General features: G+C 43.8%; 1 protein-coding gene across 1 annotated transcript in view; it reads left to right on the forward strand.

Annotated features, from left to right (window-relative positions):
- The window catches only part of LOC126282164 (bumetanide-sensitive sodium-(potassium)-chloride cotransporter-like), a 562,271-nt gene that overhangs the window by 493,079 nt on the left and 54,875 nt on the right, over window positions 1-14,317 (forward strand). Inside the window, exon 15 of the mRNA XM_049981684.1 lies at window positions 12,412-12,578. Coding sequence (XP_049837641.1) covers window positions 12,412-12,578 — 167 coding nt within the window. The remainder of the gene's footprint in view (window positions 1-12,411; window positions 12,579-14,317) is intronic.

Here is a 14,317-nt window from a genome sequence, read left to right on the forward strand (position 1 = left end):
GATTCCGAGAGACCGCGATAAATAAACTTATCAACTTTTGAGAGGCCATTATTTCTACACTCCTGGAAATAGAAATAAGAACACCGTGAATTCATTGTCCCAGGAAGGAGAAACCTTATTGACACATTCCTGGGGTCAGATACATCACATGATCACACTGACAGAACCACAGGCACATAGACACAGGCAACAGAGCATGCACAATGTCGGCACTAGTACAGTGTATATCCATCTTTCGCAGCAATGCAGGCTGCTATTCTCCCATGGAGACGATCGTAGAGATGCTGGATGTAGTCCTGTGGAACGGCTTGCCATGCCATTTCCACCTGGCGCCTCAGTTGGACCAGCGTTCGTGCTGGACGTGCAGACCGCATGAGACGACGCTTCATCCAGTCCCAAACATGCTCAATGGGGACAGATCCGGAGATCTTGCTCTCTAGGGTAGTTGACTTACACCTTCTAGAGGACGTTGGGTGGCACGGGATACATGCGGACTTGCATTGTCCTGTTGGAACAGCAAGTTCCCTTGCCGGTCTAGGAATGGTAGAACGATGGGTTCGATGACGGTTTGGATGTAACGTGCACTATTCAGTGTCCCCTCGACGATCACCACAGGTGTACGGCCAGTGTAGGAGATTCTCCCCACACCATGATGCCGGGTGTTGGCCCTGTGTGCCTCGGTCGTATGCAGTCCTGATTGTGGCGCTCACCTGCACGGCGCCAAACACGCATACGACCATCATTGGCACCAAGGCAGAAGCGACTCTCATCGCTGAAGACGACACGTCTCCATTCGTCCCTCCATTCACGCCTGTCGCGACACCACTGGAGGCGGGCTGCATGATGTAGGGGCGTGAGCGAAAGACGGCCTAACGGTGTGCGGGACCGTAGCCCAGCTTCATGGAGATACCCCAGGAGCAACAGTGTCCCTAATTTGCTGGGAAGTGGCGGTGCGGTCCCCTACGGCACTGCGTAGGATCCTACGGTCTTGGCATGCATCCGTGCGTCGCTGCAGTCCGGTCCCAGGTCGACGGGCGCGTGCACCTTCCGCCGACCACTGGCGACAACATCGATGTACTGTGGAAACCTCACGCCCCACGTGTTGAGCAATTCGGCGGTAAGTCCACCCGGCCTCCCGCATGCCCACTATACGCCCTCGCTCAAAGTCCGTCAACTGCACATACGATTCACGTCCACGCTGACGCGGCATGCTACCAGTGTTAAAGACTGCGATGGAGCTCTGTATGCCACGGCAAACTGGCTTACACTGACGGCGGCGGTGCACAAATACTGCGCAGCTAGCGCCATTCGACGGCCAACACCGCGGTTCCTGGTGTGTCCGCTGTGCCGTGCGTGTGATCATTGCTTGTACAGCCCTCTCGCAGTGTCCGGAGCAAGTATGGTGGGTCTGACACACCGGTGTCAATGTGTTCTTTTTTCCATTTCCAGGAGTGTATATACCTTTTGAATCCCCTGTTAATCCATTTCAGTTGGGTCCTGCACACTAGAGAAATATTCTTTGGTGAGTCGAACGAGTATATTGTAAGGATTTCCTTTGTAGACAGACTGCATTATCCAAGTACTTACAAATGAAACGGTCTGTCAATTCCTTTACTGCACAGGACTATATGTGATCATTCGTTTGAAGCCTTTACTCACTGCTCCTTTGACATCTGAAAGTGTTTCATTTACCGTGTCACTGTCTCCAGGCCTATACTTTGATTTAAACTTAATGATCTGTAGTTGTTCTTCCCCTAGAATTTTCTATATACACTGATGAGCCAAAGCATAATGATCACTTGCTTAATAGCTTGTTTCTCTGTCTTTGGAACGACATACATCTCTAATTTTTCGTATCAGGGATCCGACAACTAGCTGGTAGGTTTGTGGGGGTACACTATGTGATCAAAAGTATCCGGACACATGGATGAAAATGGCTTATAAGTTCGTGTCGTCCCTCGTCGGTAATGCTGGAATTCAGTTGGGTGTTGGCCCACCCTTACCTACCAGGACAGCTTCCACTCTCGCTGACATACGTTCAGTCAGGTTCTGGAAGGTTTCTTGGGGAATGACAGGCCGTTCTTCACTGCACTGCACTGAGGAGAGGTTCGATACCTCTCCTCAGTGCAGCACTCCGTGAAGACGATGTCGGTCGCAGATGCCTGGCACGAAGTCGGCGTTACAGAACATCCCAAAGGTGTTCTGTAGGAATCAGGTCAGGACTCTGTGTAGGCCAGTCCATTACAGGGATGTTATTTTCGTGTAGCCACTCCGCCACAGGCCGTGCACTATGAACAGGTGCTCGATCGTGTTGAAAGATGCAATCGCCATCCCAGAATTGCTTTTCAACAGTGGGGAGGAAGAAGGTGCTTAAAACATCAGGGTAAGCCTGTGCTTTGATAGTGCCACTCAAAACAACAAGGGGTGCAAGCCCCCTCCATGGAAAACGCGACCACACCATAACACCAGCGCCTCCGAATTTTACTGTTGGCACTACACATGCTGGCAGATGACGTTCACCTGCATTTGGCATGCCCACACCCTACCATCGGATCGCCACATTGTGTACCGTGATTCATCACTCCACACAACTTTTTCCACTGTTCAATCGTCCAATGTTTACGCTTCTTAGAGCAAGCGAGGCGTCGTTTGGCATTTACCGGTGTGATGTGTAGCTTATGAGGAGCCGCACGAACATGAAATCCAAGTTTTCTCACCTTCCGCCTAACTGTCACAGTACTTGCAGCGGATGCTGATGCAACTTGCAAATCCTGTGTCATGATCTGGACAGATGTCTGCTTGTTACACATTACGACTATCTTCAACTGTCGGCGGTCTCTGTCAGTCAACAGAGGAGGTCGGCCTGTACGTTTTTGTGCTGTACGTGTCCCTTCACGTTTCCACTTCACTATTACATCGGAAAAAGTGGATCTTGGTATGTTTAGGAGTGTGGAAATCTCGCGTACAGACGTATGACACAAATGATACCCAATCACCTGACAACGTTCGAAGTCCGTGGTTTCCGCGGAGCGCCCCATTCTGCTCTCTCACGATGTCTAATGACTACTGATGTCGCTGATATGGAGTACCTAGCGGTAGACGGCAGAACAGTGCACCTAATATAAAAAAACGTATGTTTTTGGGGATGTCCAGATACTTTTGATCACATAGTGTATGTGGCATTGCATGTATACGGGTAGGTCATGTAATTCGCGTAAATAACGGGCGTCCGGTTTGCGAGCGCGCTGATGGTGCCCGATAACGACCCAGATGTGTTCGATAGGATTTACATCTGGTGAATTTTGTCACCGAGATGTCAACGTGAGTACACTATAATGCTCCCCAAATCACGGTTCTGGCTCCGAGATACAGACAATTATCCTGCTGAAAGATGATATCGCCGTCGGGGAAACCATCAAGCATGAAGGGACGCAAGTGGTCCGCAGCTGTCAGCTTGTCTTCGGTTACTACACCACGTCCCATGCAAACGCAGGAGAATGTCTCCCACAACGTAATATTGCTCCCACCAGCCTGCATCCTTGGCGCGCAGAACGTTTTGAGCCGACGTTCACATCGATGAAGGCATTTGTAGAGAAGATAAGCGACCTAGTGTAGCAAAAACGTGATTCACTCGAGGTACCGGCACGCTTCTATTGATCGATGGACCAATCCAGAGGTCCTGTGCTCACTGCAATTGTAACTGACGATGTCGTTGGCCGAACGGTTCTGGGCGCTTAAGTCCGGAACTGCGCGACTGTCAGGGTCGCAGGTTATAATCCTGCCTCAGGTATGAATGTGTGTGATGTCCTTAGGTTAGTTAGGTTTAAGTAGTTCTAAGTTCTAGGGGACTGATGACCTCAGATGTTATGTCCCATAGTGCTCAGAGCCGGTTTTTGACTTGTTGGCTCAACATGCGAACATATAGGGGTAGTCTGCTGCGAGGCTCCATGTTCAACAATGTACGATGAGCGGTGTGCTCCGAAACACTTGTGCGTGCACCAGCATTGAGCTCTTTCAGCAGAGATGCCACATATCACCATCTATACTACTTTACAGAACAGATAAGTCTCCGAACTCCACCTTAGTGAAGAGTCGCAGACCTCCAAGCATTTAGCGCTAGTGGTAAATTTCCTGTTCTACCTTTTTCATAGGTGCTAGCGACAGTGCACGTGAACATTCGACAAGCTTCGCCGTTTTCGAGACACTCGTTCACTCTGCTTAGTGATAATCTGCCCTTGTCAATATCGCTTATCGCGATGAATTCCCCACTCGCAGCTCATATCTTCGCTAGGGTGATTTTCAGCCCGTTTCTCCTCCGCTTAAATGCTTTTGTTGCTGTGTCACGTGCCCTCAACGTCACCAGACGGCATCCAACGTCGCGGTGGGCAGAGGTCGCAATGTTTTGGCTTATCAGCGTAAATACTGTGTACCATGGAGGATCCCTCTCATCACGATCTATTCTACTAGATGCTTATCTATCCAGTGCTTGGTCAAGTGTTCTTCTAAGCTTACTCAAGGCTAAATGTTTCGAGTTACTACTTGAATATGATATTACTGCTTCTTTTTCTGAACACAAAGTTTTTATCTTGTTTTAGCTGCTTTTCATACTTTGGAAATCATTCTCGTCACAGCTGCATCGTCACTGGTTCCAGTTTCAGTGTGATCATCCTGAGAGACCAGTTCTGTTTGTTGCCTGTTGCCAACAGAACTTCATTTGTAACTGTTTTGAGTAGTTTTGTTAGAAGATACGAGTATTTAGTATTGTTTCACATGATGCCTTGTCACGCCCAGCATTTATAAACCTGTAATTATACCAGTCTAGAGTTGGATGACTAAAATGTCCTCAAATAATGGCAGTGTGAAAAATAAACGTATATTCTAGTGAGTAGAGGTTTTATCTGGTCTTTTCGACTACATCCGGAGGTGAGTTTACCGATCGATAGAAGGATCCAGTTATAAATTTCTAAACACCTTTGTAGTGAATCGTGCCCAAACGACATCGTATGCAGAATCAGTTTCAATCCCAGCGAATCTGTGTTTCTTATCTAAAATCAAACTGGTCCTCTGCTATAATTTTCGCTTCCGAAGCATAACAATTTCAGTTTTTTCGACGACTTCTGGGACTTCTCGAGATACATGAATTTCGTTCACGAGCTCGTGTGGCTGTTACTCCGTCCTTCGGCCGGATACCCATAAGAGTTCTGCTGGTATTTTACGAATATTTGTTCCGAATCCGTGCTGAGTTTATTAATTCGAAAATAAACACTGCATCGCCCCCATCATCATCTTGCACCGTATGCTCATTTGCAGTTGGCTAATTCCTTCTGGATCACTATAAATATTCTTCAAGTATTGTTTGCATCTTCTGGCCTTATTCTTACTTTCATTATTTATTACTTTTTATCTGTCATCACTGTGATTCTCGTTCTTTTCTCTCTAAAGTAACTGTTAATTAGATTTTATTACATATTATTTACATTACAGTAATTCAATTTGATATCTATTTCCTGACATATATCCAGTAATTCTTATTTAAATTCTCTACATTTCTGCTTAATTTCCATGCTGAGTGACCTATGTTGTTGCTGGTCTCTTTTGACATTAGTGCATTTTCATCGAGCTGCTGCTTTTCTGCCTTCTTTAATATACTGTATTCACTTAATTTTTAAAATCATTACATCGATTTTCCATATCAATTTCTCCTTGAACTGTCAATATTTCTTTTGTCAACCTTTCTACAAAGGCAGGCTCAATTTGTAGTTTCTTCGACTTTTCTAGGTTCCAACATTAACTTTTCTAGGTTCCAACATTTTAGATACTTTCTCTTTATTTTTTAAATTTTAAATAGAATTAATTTTTTATTAGTTACGGTGAGTATCAGTGTCAGCACACTGGGTTATGAATCTTTGTTTTACAGAATAATAATAAATCTGATATTGCCTTTGATCCCCTGCAATCTTCCATGTATATTTCCTTGTAAAGACGTTTATGAAAAGTGTATTCACAACATAGATCAAAGATTTCAGTTAATTTTTCTGTCTTTCACATTAATTGCCGGAACGACTGCATTCCTGCCTCTCATTGTGATTAAATCCTCCCATTATGATTAAATTCTCGTTCTATTTTGTATATCTTATCATATATTAATATTATATAAATTATCATATATTTCCAGTTGTTATGACATCCACACCTCTGGCTAGCTTGTATATTTGTATTATTATAGAAACTGTCGTATATTCGTTCAATCTCACCCTCAATGTTTCTTTCTCTTTGTTACAGATAATCCTTTACTTCGTTTAAAAATCACCTACACGTTATTATTTTTGCTCCTGATGTACCTACTATGAATAATTCTATGAACTCCACTCAGCAAATCCCCAACACTGCTTACTGATTCTGCGTCCTTTCCATTTGTCCCTTTAGATTTTCCTAGTTCACCACACTGCTTTCCCGTTTTAACATTCCATGTTCCCACCCTGTTTCGTACTGCCGAGCGAAGTCTGACTGTAGTAAAGTAACGGACGTTTAAGGCAAATGCCAGAATGGTTCCTTTGAAACAGCTCAGCCGATTTCACTCCGCACACTTCGCAAAAACAAGTTTGTGCTCCGTCTGTAATGATAAGACGTAAAACCTTAAGTTGTCTTCTTTGCTTCTAATTAGTACACTCTTCATACCCTACACCTCCTCCTAAGTAATCTTTTGGAAATATCCTTCTACATCAATACACATACTTCGCAAACAACTGTACAGTGCTGATTTGAATATTTTACGCAAAAAAATAAAACATCATGACGTTTTTCATTGAGAACTCCATGTAAGAGAGAAAGGTACTAAGCTAATTTCCCACTGCCTTTCATATCACTGTGCAACGGCCGTTCACGTCGCCTTTTCCACGCCAGGATCTAGCACTGTAGTTTTCATACCCCTCTCCTTGATTTTTGTATACTGCTGCCTTCCTCTAGGATGAAGTTTTATGTGTTCCAACAGAGAGGATTGGTGCTTCTGCTTGAATCCACAGCCAAGAGTTTCATGGTAATTCTTGCAAGATACCCTCGCAAGACATTACCAGCCGGACCTGTTTTTACCAAGGCTTTTTTAATCAGGTGTGACTATTCCATCACTCCCACCCTTTATCTGGCTTAAGTGACGTCTGCATTTGTGATCTACGCTCATTATCTTCTAGTATTATTTATCCTTCATATATCGAGTAGTACATATCCCGAGTATTTGACTTACAAAAATCAAATTCTGTGGTTGACATGAGAACCGCTAACGTTGTGTGAATGCGTGGCTAATGTCATAGTACCATCGCAATATGGACATGTTTAACATGCAAAGTCTTGCCGTCATCAAAGAAGTGTTTCGTTTTAGATGGGATAGCTATCATGATGTTTTCTGTTTCATGTCTCCTATCCATAATGCTCTCAAATTGTTGAGGGGAGGGTGCAAACTGAAAGAGATCTGAATGGCCACTAAGGTCAGTGACAAATGATTATTCATAAATCCAAATGCCCCTGTAGTACTCCTAAAAGAAATTGACATACTGTTCCTCTAACGACCCTAAGAGATGACTTTTCCTGCACTTGACTCGACCTTGCTAATGGGACATCAACGAAAAAAGAAAAGAAAAAAATACGACTTTCAATATTTGTAACTATGTACCATACCAGGTTTCGAATCTAGACCTTCAGCTTCATCTCTCCCATCCTATATGTTTATTTAGGTCATCGTCTTTGCCATGTATTGATAACAATTGATAACAAGGTATCGTGAATCAAGTCCTAATATGGCTCTCACTTACATCTTCTCAGTGGCTCCAGACCGAAGACTTCCTTACGTAGTCTCTCCTATATACTACACAAGTACTCTTTGATGAACGGCCTCTCTAAAGAATCGTGCGTAGTACACGACTCCATCATTTCACTGACCTACAATACACGTTCCCCCTGTACATACCGCGACACGTAACTTATTTTCTGCTTATAATTCCAGTACTGTGACAGAATATCCTTAAATCCCTTTATAGGAGGCTTACAAGTTTCTTATCTGGCACAAAAGGCTGAAACAGTCTATGCTTCAGGAGTTTTTCTTTCATGATCATGATCATATCAGCATAGATATACATATGTAGAATTCGCTCCTGACTTGAACTCTTTCCAAAAAATGATCCTGGGCTCATGGTCTGTGGACGTGCAATCATGTACCTCTGCTTGACTTTGTTTTGTAGCCCCCTGGACACGCTCAGCTTCTTTTAAGACCTCGTCTGCATCTGAGATTGAGTTTTCCAATGTTAGAAGTTAAAATCGATCTGTTGATTAATACTATGCAGTTCCACCTTTATTTCAGGAGATGACGTGACATTAGAGAAGAGTAAGTTTGCTACTGCTAATTAAATCTGTTCACCAACATCCTGTTTAACTTCGGCTTCTTTTCCAACTGCCCAAACATTTATCTCTGATGAAAAATGCTGCTTATGTTGATCGAACTTTTCCTGAATCATTTCATCATGTCCGGAGTTAAAGTTGGGCAGTTGTTCAACTAATTTAGCAACAGTGGAATCTCTTGTTTCCTGTCGAGTTTTCATTTCCTGCATCCCTGCTGTGAAAATTCTTCCTGTGCCTCTTCAGTTCTGCAATATCAGTCGATAGTCCTGTGACTTGGGTAGCAAGATTAGCTTGTTGGTGAGCTATTTCAGCTACTTCCTCCTTGGTAGGACAATTTGCTAAGTCCTTCTTGGTGGGTATGTTTGACAATTCGTACGCCCTTAGCCGATAAGTGATGATTAATCTTAACTGGTTTAAAATTTCAAGCATTGGATCACTAGCAGATGGACTGTTTTCGAATCTCCTCAACTTCCTCAACAGGCTGTGCGTTCGCTTGTCATTGAGCCATTTTAAACTGTAATCTAGTTTTCACCGTAACAGAGATAAATTGAAAAAAGCCTGACAAGTATCCTAAAATGAATGGATATTATCTCTCTCATGCCTACACACATACTTAAACTGAGTCACATATATGATACATACAAGCATGTTCGTGTAAAATATACTTGAATAATTTATCGACAGTTGAAAACTAAATCCTACTACTAATAGACAGTCCAACAGCCACTCGAACGCTGTGATAGTAGAAGAAGACAAACTCTAATTCTACTCGTGAGATGGCATGAGTAAGAATCTGCTCGGCATTTATGTGTTTAGTTCGGCTTATAAGCACAAGTAACGCTTTGTAGATCGCGTGAAATGGACGTCAGTACATCGGATGCTCTCCTCCATGTTCACAGACAGACGTACATGGAACATAATACAAAACGACTTAAAATAAAGTACAACGTCTGTATCTTACCGCTGGGAGCCACTTATTATATCCGTAGATTCTGCGCAGCAGTTCCAACAACAAGTCTTTTCTTAAGTGACCGACAAGAAATTCTATCACTTCCGTATCAGGAAGGCTGACTAAATTTCTTTTTCTAAATTCCAGGTTTAATTGAATATTTTTAACTTCAGAATTCTGCATTCTCCAGCACTGCATAGCTACACTGCAAAATGGCTGAAATAATAGCGTGAAGAGTGTTCGTTAGCGAAGCGCTTATCTTTGGATTTCATTGTTGCGTCTTGATACAGAGAAAGGAAGTCCGCACATCTATGCCAGTACAGAGTATTGCGTGTATGCTGTACACGTTTTGATCATGTTGTACCATAAAATGCAATTACTTTCAGTAGAAAACCACTCAAAATTGAAGGAACTGTGTGGAAGAATTCGACTAATCCATCATCCATCACATGTCCTTATTCCTTCATTGTGTATGAAGCATGGGGTCAAGAAAATACAAGAAAAATTCGTTAGACGTACAGTACCTTGAATATTAGTAGTATACATATATTGTTATTTAACAGCTCACAATCCCTAATAATTACGTTCACAATAGTTATCGTGGAGGTGGTAGTATGAATCAAAATAAGAAAATAAGTCCAGTAAAGATAGGCTCCAAACTGCATACGTTAAGAGCTATAAACCCTTGTTCATCTTTCCTAATGTGAGACACATCTCTTCTACCGACCAGATAGGCATTTTTTTCTTGTTTTGGTCCATACTACCTCCTCCTAAAATACAGATAGCAAAGAGCTTCCAGTAGAAGAGATTTGTTTCACTTAATCTAAGGTGAAGAAGTGCTCATAGCTCTTAAGATATGCGTTTTAGAGCCCACGTTTACTAGACTTTTTTGCTTCGAACGATCGTCCCTGTCAAAGCCCTGAATACTGACCATTCCTCCTGGGACATTCTATATAATAAGCTATCAAAAGTAGTAGCAGCCGGGATTACTATACACACGGATGAGCCCAAACATTATTACCACCCGATTATTAGCTTGTCTGTCATCATTGGAACACAATTCGGCAGTACTGCGACCTGTTATAGCAAGAAACTTGATTCTGCCGACCAGACGTTATCCTTCCACTGATCCGTGGTTAAATGTCGAGGATCCCGTGCTCACTGCAGCACTGCAGTCGTAATTGACGATGTCGTTGGGTCTGCATGGGAACACGTAAAGGTCGTATGCTTGGTTTCCTATGTTCAGCAGTTCGGTGTCGGTATGCTCCAAAACATTCGTGTCTACACCAGCATGTTCAGGCACGCGCGCATCTGTCGTAGATCTGCCACAGATTGCATACAATCGTGCTACACAAAGCGGGCAAGCCATCGACCTTCAAGTTCTGTGATGAAGAGTGGGCATCAAGAAGTTTATTGTCTGCTTGTGATTTCATTGTCCCTCAATCACTTTATATACACTCCTGGAAATGGAAAAAAGAACACTATGACACCGGTGTGTCAGACCCACCATACTTGCTCCGGACACTGCGAGAGGGCTGTACAAGCAATGATCACACGCACGGCACAGCGGACACACCAGGAACCGCGGTGTTGGCCGTCGAATGGCGCTAGCTGCGCAGCATTTGTGCACCGCCGCCGTCAGTGTCAGCCAGTTCGCCGTGGCATACGGAGCTCCATCGCAGTCTTTAACACTGGTAGCATGCCGCGACAGCGTGGACGTGAACCGTATGTGCAGTTGAGGGACTTTGAGCGAGGGCGTATAGTGGGCATGCGGGAGGCCGGGTGCACGTACCGCCGAATTGCTCAACACGTGGGGCGTGAGGTCTCCACAGTACATCGATGTTGGCGCCAGTGGTCGGCGGAAGGTGCACGTCCCCGTCGACCTGGGACCGGACCGCAGCGACGCACGGATGCACGCCAAGACCGTAGGATCCTACGCAGTGCCGTAGGGGACCGCACCGCCACTTCCCAGCAAATTAGGGACACTGTTGCTCCTGGGGTATCGGCGAGGACCATTCGCAACCGTCTCCATGAAGCTGGGCTACGGTCCCGCACACCGTTAGGCCGTCTTCCGCTCACGCCCCAACATCGTGCAGCCCGCCTCCAGTGGTGTCGCGACAGGCGTGAATGGAGGGATGAATGGAGACGTCTTCAGCGATGAGAGTCGCTTCTGCCTTGGTGCCAATCATGGTCGTATGAGTGTTTGGCGCCGTGCAGGTGAGCGCCACCCAACGTGCTCTAGAAGGTGTAAGTGAACTACCCTGGCCAGCAAGATCTCCGGATCTGTCCCCCATTGAGCATGTTTGGGACTGGATGAAGCGTCGTCTCACGCGGTCTGCACGTCCAGCACGAACGCTGGTCCAACTGAGGCGCCAGGTGGAAATGGCATGGCAAGCCGTTCCACAGGACTACATCCAGCATCTCTACGATCGTCTCCATGGGAGAATAGCAGCCTGCATTGCTGCGAAAGGTGGATATACACTGTACTAGTGCCGACATTGTGCATGCTCTGTTGCCTGTGTCTATGTGCCTGTGGTTCTGTCAGTGTGATCATGTGATGTATCTGACCCCAGGAATGTGTCAATAAAGTTTCCCCTTCCTGGGACAATGAATTCACGGTGTTCTTATTTCAATTTCCAGGAGTGTATATATCCACGACAGTAGCACGAGCTCACAGGAGTAGCTTTGCCGTTTCTGAGATGTTCGTTTTCAGGCGCCAGCCCATCAAAATTTGTCAGAGTTGCTTACGTCATTGGATTTTCTCATTTGCTGGCCATATATTCACTAGAATTATTCGTATTCGTCTTTGTTCCCCTTGTGCCACCATGCGGCATTCAGTCTCGCAGTGAGCATTGGTCCCTATGTTTTGTCTCATCAGCGTATTATATAACACCAATTGGGCTTCAATCATTAGTTCTCTGTAGTATATCTAAATCCCATTCGCAGAAGAAAGTAGCTACTCGCCTTTAGGATTTTATCTTCACCTGTAATAACTTTTATAAATTTTTTTAAAAATTTTTTTTGGTGTGAAACTCACGCTGATTGACGTATATTGTCATGTTCTTCTCCAACAGCAATGCCTTGGACAGATACCTTGCTGTAGGCATACTGAGACTCGACGGAGGCCTGGATTACTCGAGGGTTCTGCAGGACGACGAGTTTGTTCCAATATCTAAACTGGACAAAAAGGACGAAGAGGAGAAACTCAGGAGAAATCAGTCAGCTTGTCAACTTACTCAAGGTAAATATGACATTACGTCATCTATGTGTATGGTTTTATCGTAATTTGATGCTGCTGTAACTCAGACCTCTCTGCACATCAATGAAAAACGACCGCTGTTTTTAACGTAAACAAAAAGTGCTTCTGTTAATTGTCGACTAATGTAGATGGAAAATCATAGCAACATTTCATGTGAGTATATAATAATGAATTGTCGTCTATAATACGACTTAATTCTACAGAGATACTCATAGTCTCCTATCCACATAGGTGACAATGGACAAGAGGCCATTATAAAAACTGTTTGGAACAAGAAAAATATCCAATAACTGCTTTTGATTCTCACCGTGTAGACGATATCCTACTCCTCCTTCTCTCCCCCTGCCCTCCCCCCTCCTCAAGATATCTAACTGATCAGTCTTTGTTTAGGTCCTCAACTGGCTGCTATTTCTCGGCTGTAACGCAGTGACTAGCATCAACTTCAACTTGTTGTTTTACTCGTAATTATCCATAGCTGAAACCTGTAGGTTCGCCTTTCGTTATATTAAAAAGACGATAGTAAATCTCATATATACAAATATGGGATCTTAGAAACCGTGGAACATTATTGTATTTGAGAAGATATCCTCGCAGATGAGTTTTTAACTTTTTTACTTGTTTATTTTTCGTGAACTGAATTAGCTAGAAATCTTACAAGTTTCCCCACACTAAGCATTGTCGTGCTATTCCGTGGAAAATAGGCAGTTTGAAGTTATGGAGACTGTACGTTGTGGATCCAAATAAGAAATGATTCCGTCCCAAAATGCTCGGTTCATCATTTACGAAACTGCAAAGTCGCTAGACTCCCTGTGACTGATCTTCCCACCATACTGTAATGTCGAAGATGTGTAAAAGATATATGTAAACTTTGTCGCTGTTAATATCCGACCACTCACGATATCTACAAAAAATGTGGTTAGTTTAACAGAAAATCGTTTTTTTTAAATACCGAGGCATTTCAAAAAATTTATCAGATTACATTGTTATTGTCTTATCTGTAGGTTACAGTAAGCCAGTCAAGACGAATGCACCGGTTTTTTTTAGGGCAGTTTCAAATGTCTAACACCCACTGAATCTTTTCACATTCACACAGAGTATCCACGACTTCTAAAATAACCCAGTTATCCAACTGCCCTGGATGTATCCACTTTAAACCGCCGTCTAAGGGTATCCCAACCTTAGTCATGACCAGGAGAAATTTCTTCAGCAGATTTCATCCGTTCATTGACGTTGCTTTAAGTTGTTAAATTGAAAAGAACTTTTCTCCCAAATATGAGCATTCTTCTTGATTGAGGTGATTTGCTCTAAATGTTCCCAAGCAGTGAATGCTTACTGCCTTACAGGTACTCTGTAAAAATTCTTTGTCAATACAAACTTTCTTGATGACGTTCAAATGGTTCAAATGGTTCTGAGCACTATGCGACTTAACATCTGAGGTCATCAGTCCCCTAGAACTTAGAACTACTTAAACCTAACTAACCTAACGACATCACACACATCCATGCCCGAGGCAGGAATCGAACCTGCGACCGTAGCGGTCGCACGGTTCCAGACTGAAGCGCCTAGAATCGCTTTGACAAAGCGGCCGGCGATGACTTTCACATGAGCAATTCCTGCTAAGAGGTGAAGTTTTTCGGCGAATCTTCTTACCCTTATCAAATTCGCACGATAGAGTCATTTATATTGCTTGAACGGTCACAGGAATGACTCCATCCATTTCC

The sequence above is a fragment of the Schistocerca gregaria genome, chromosome 7, assembly GCF_023897955.1.
Source record: "Schistocerca gregaria isolate iqSchGreg1 chromosome 7, iqSchGreg1.2, whole genome shotgun sequence".
In the NCBI taxonomy this organism is placed as follows: Eukaryota; Metazoa; Arthropoda; class Insecta; order Orthoptera; family Acrididae; genus Schistocerca; species Schistocerca gregaria.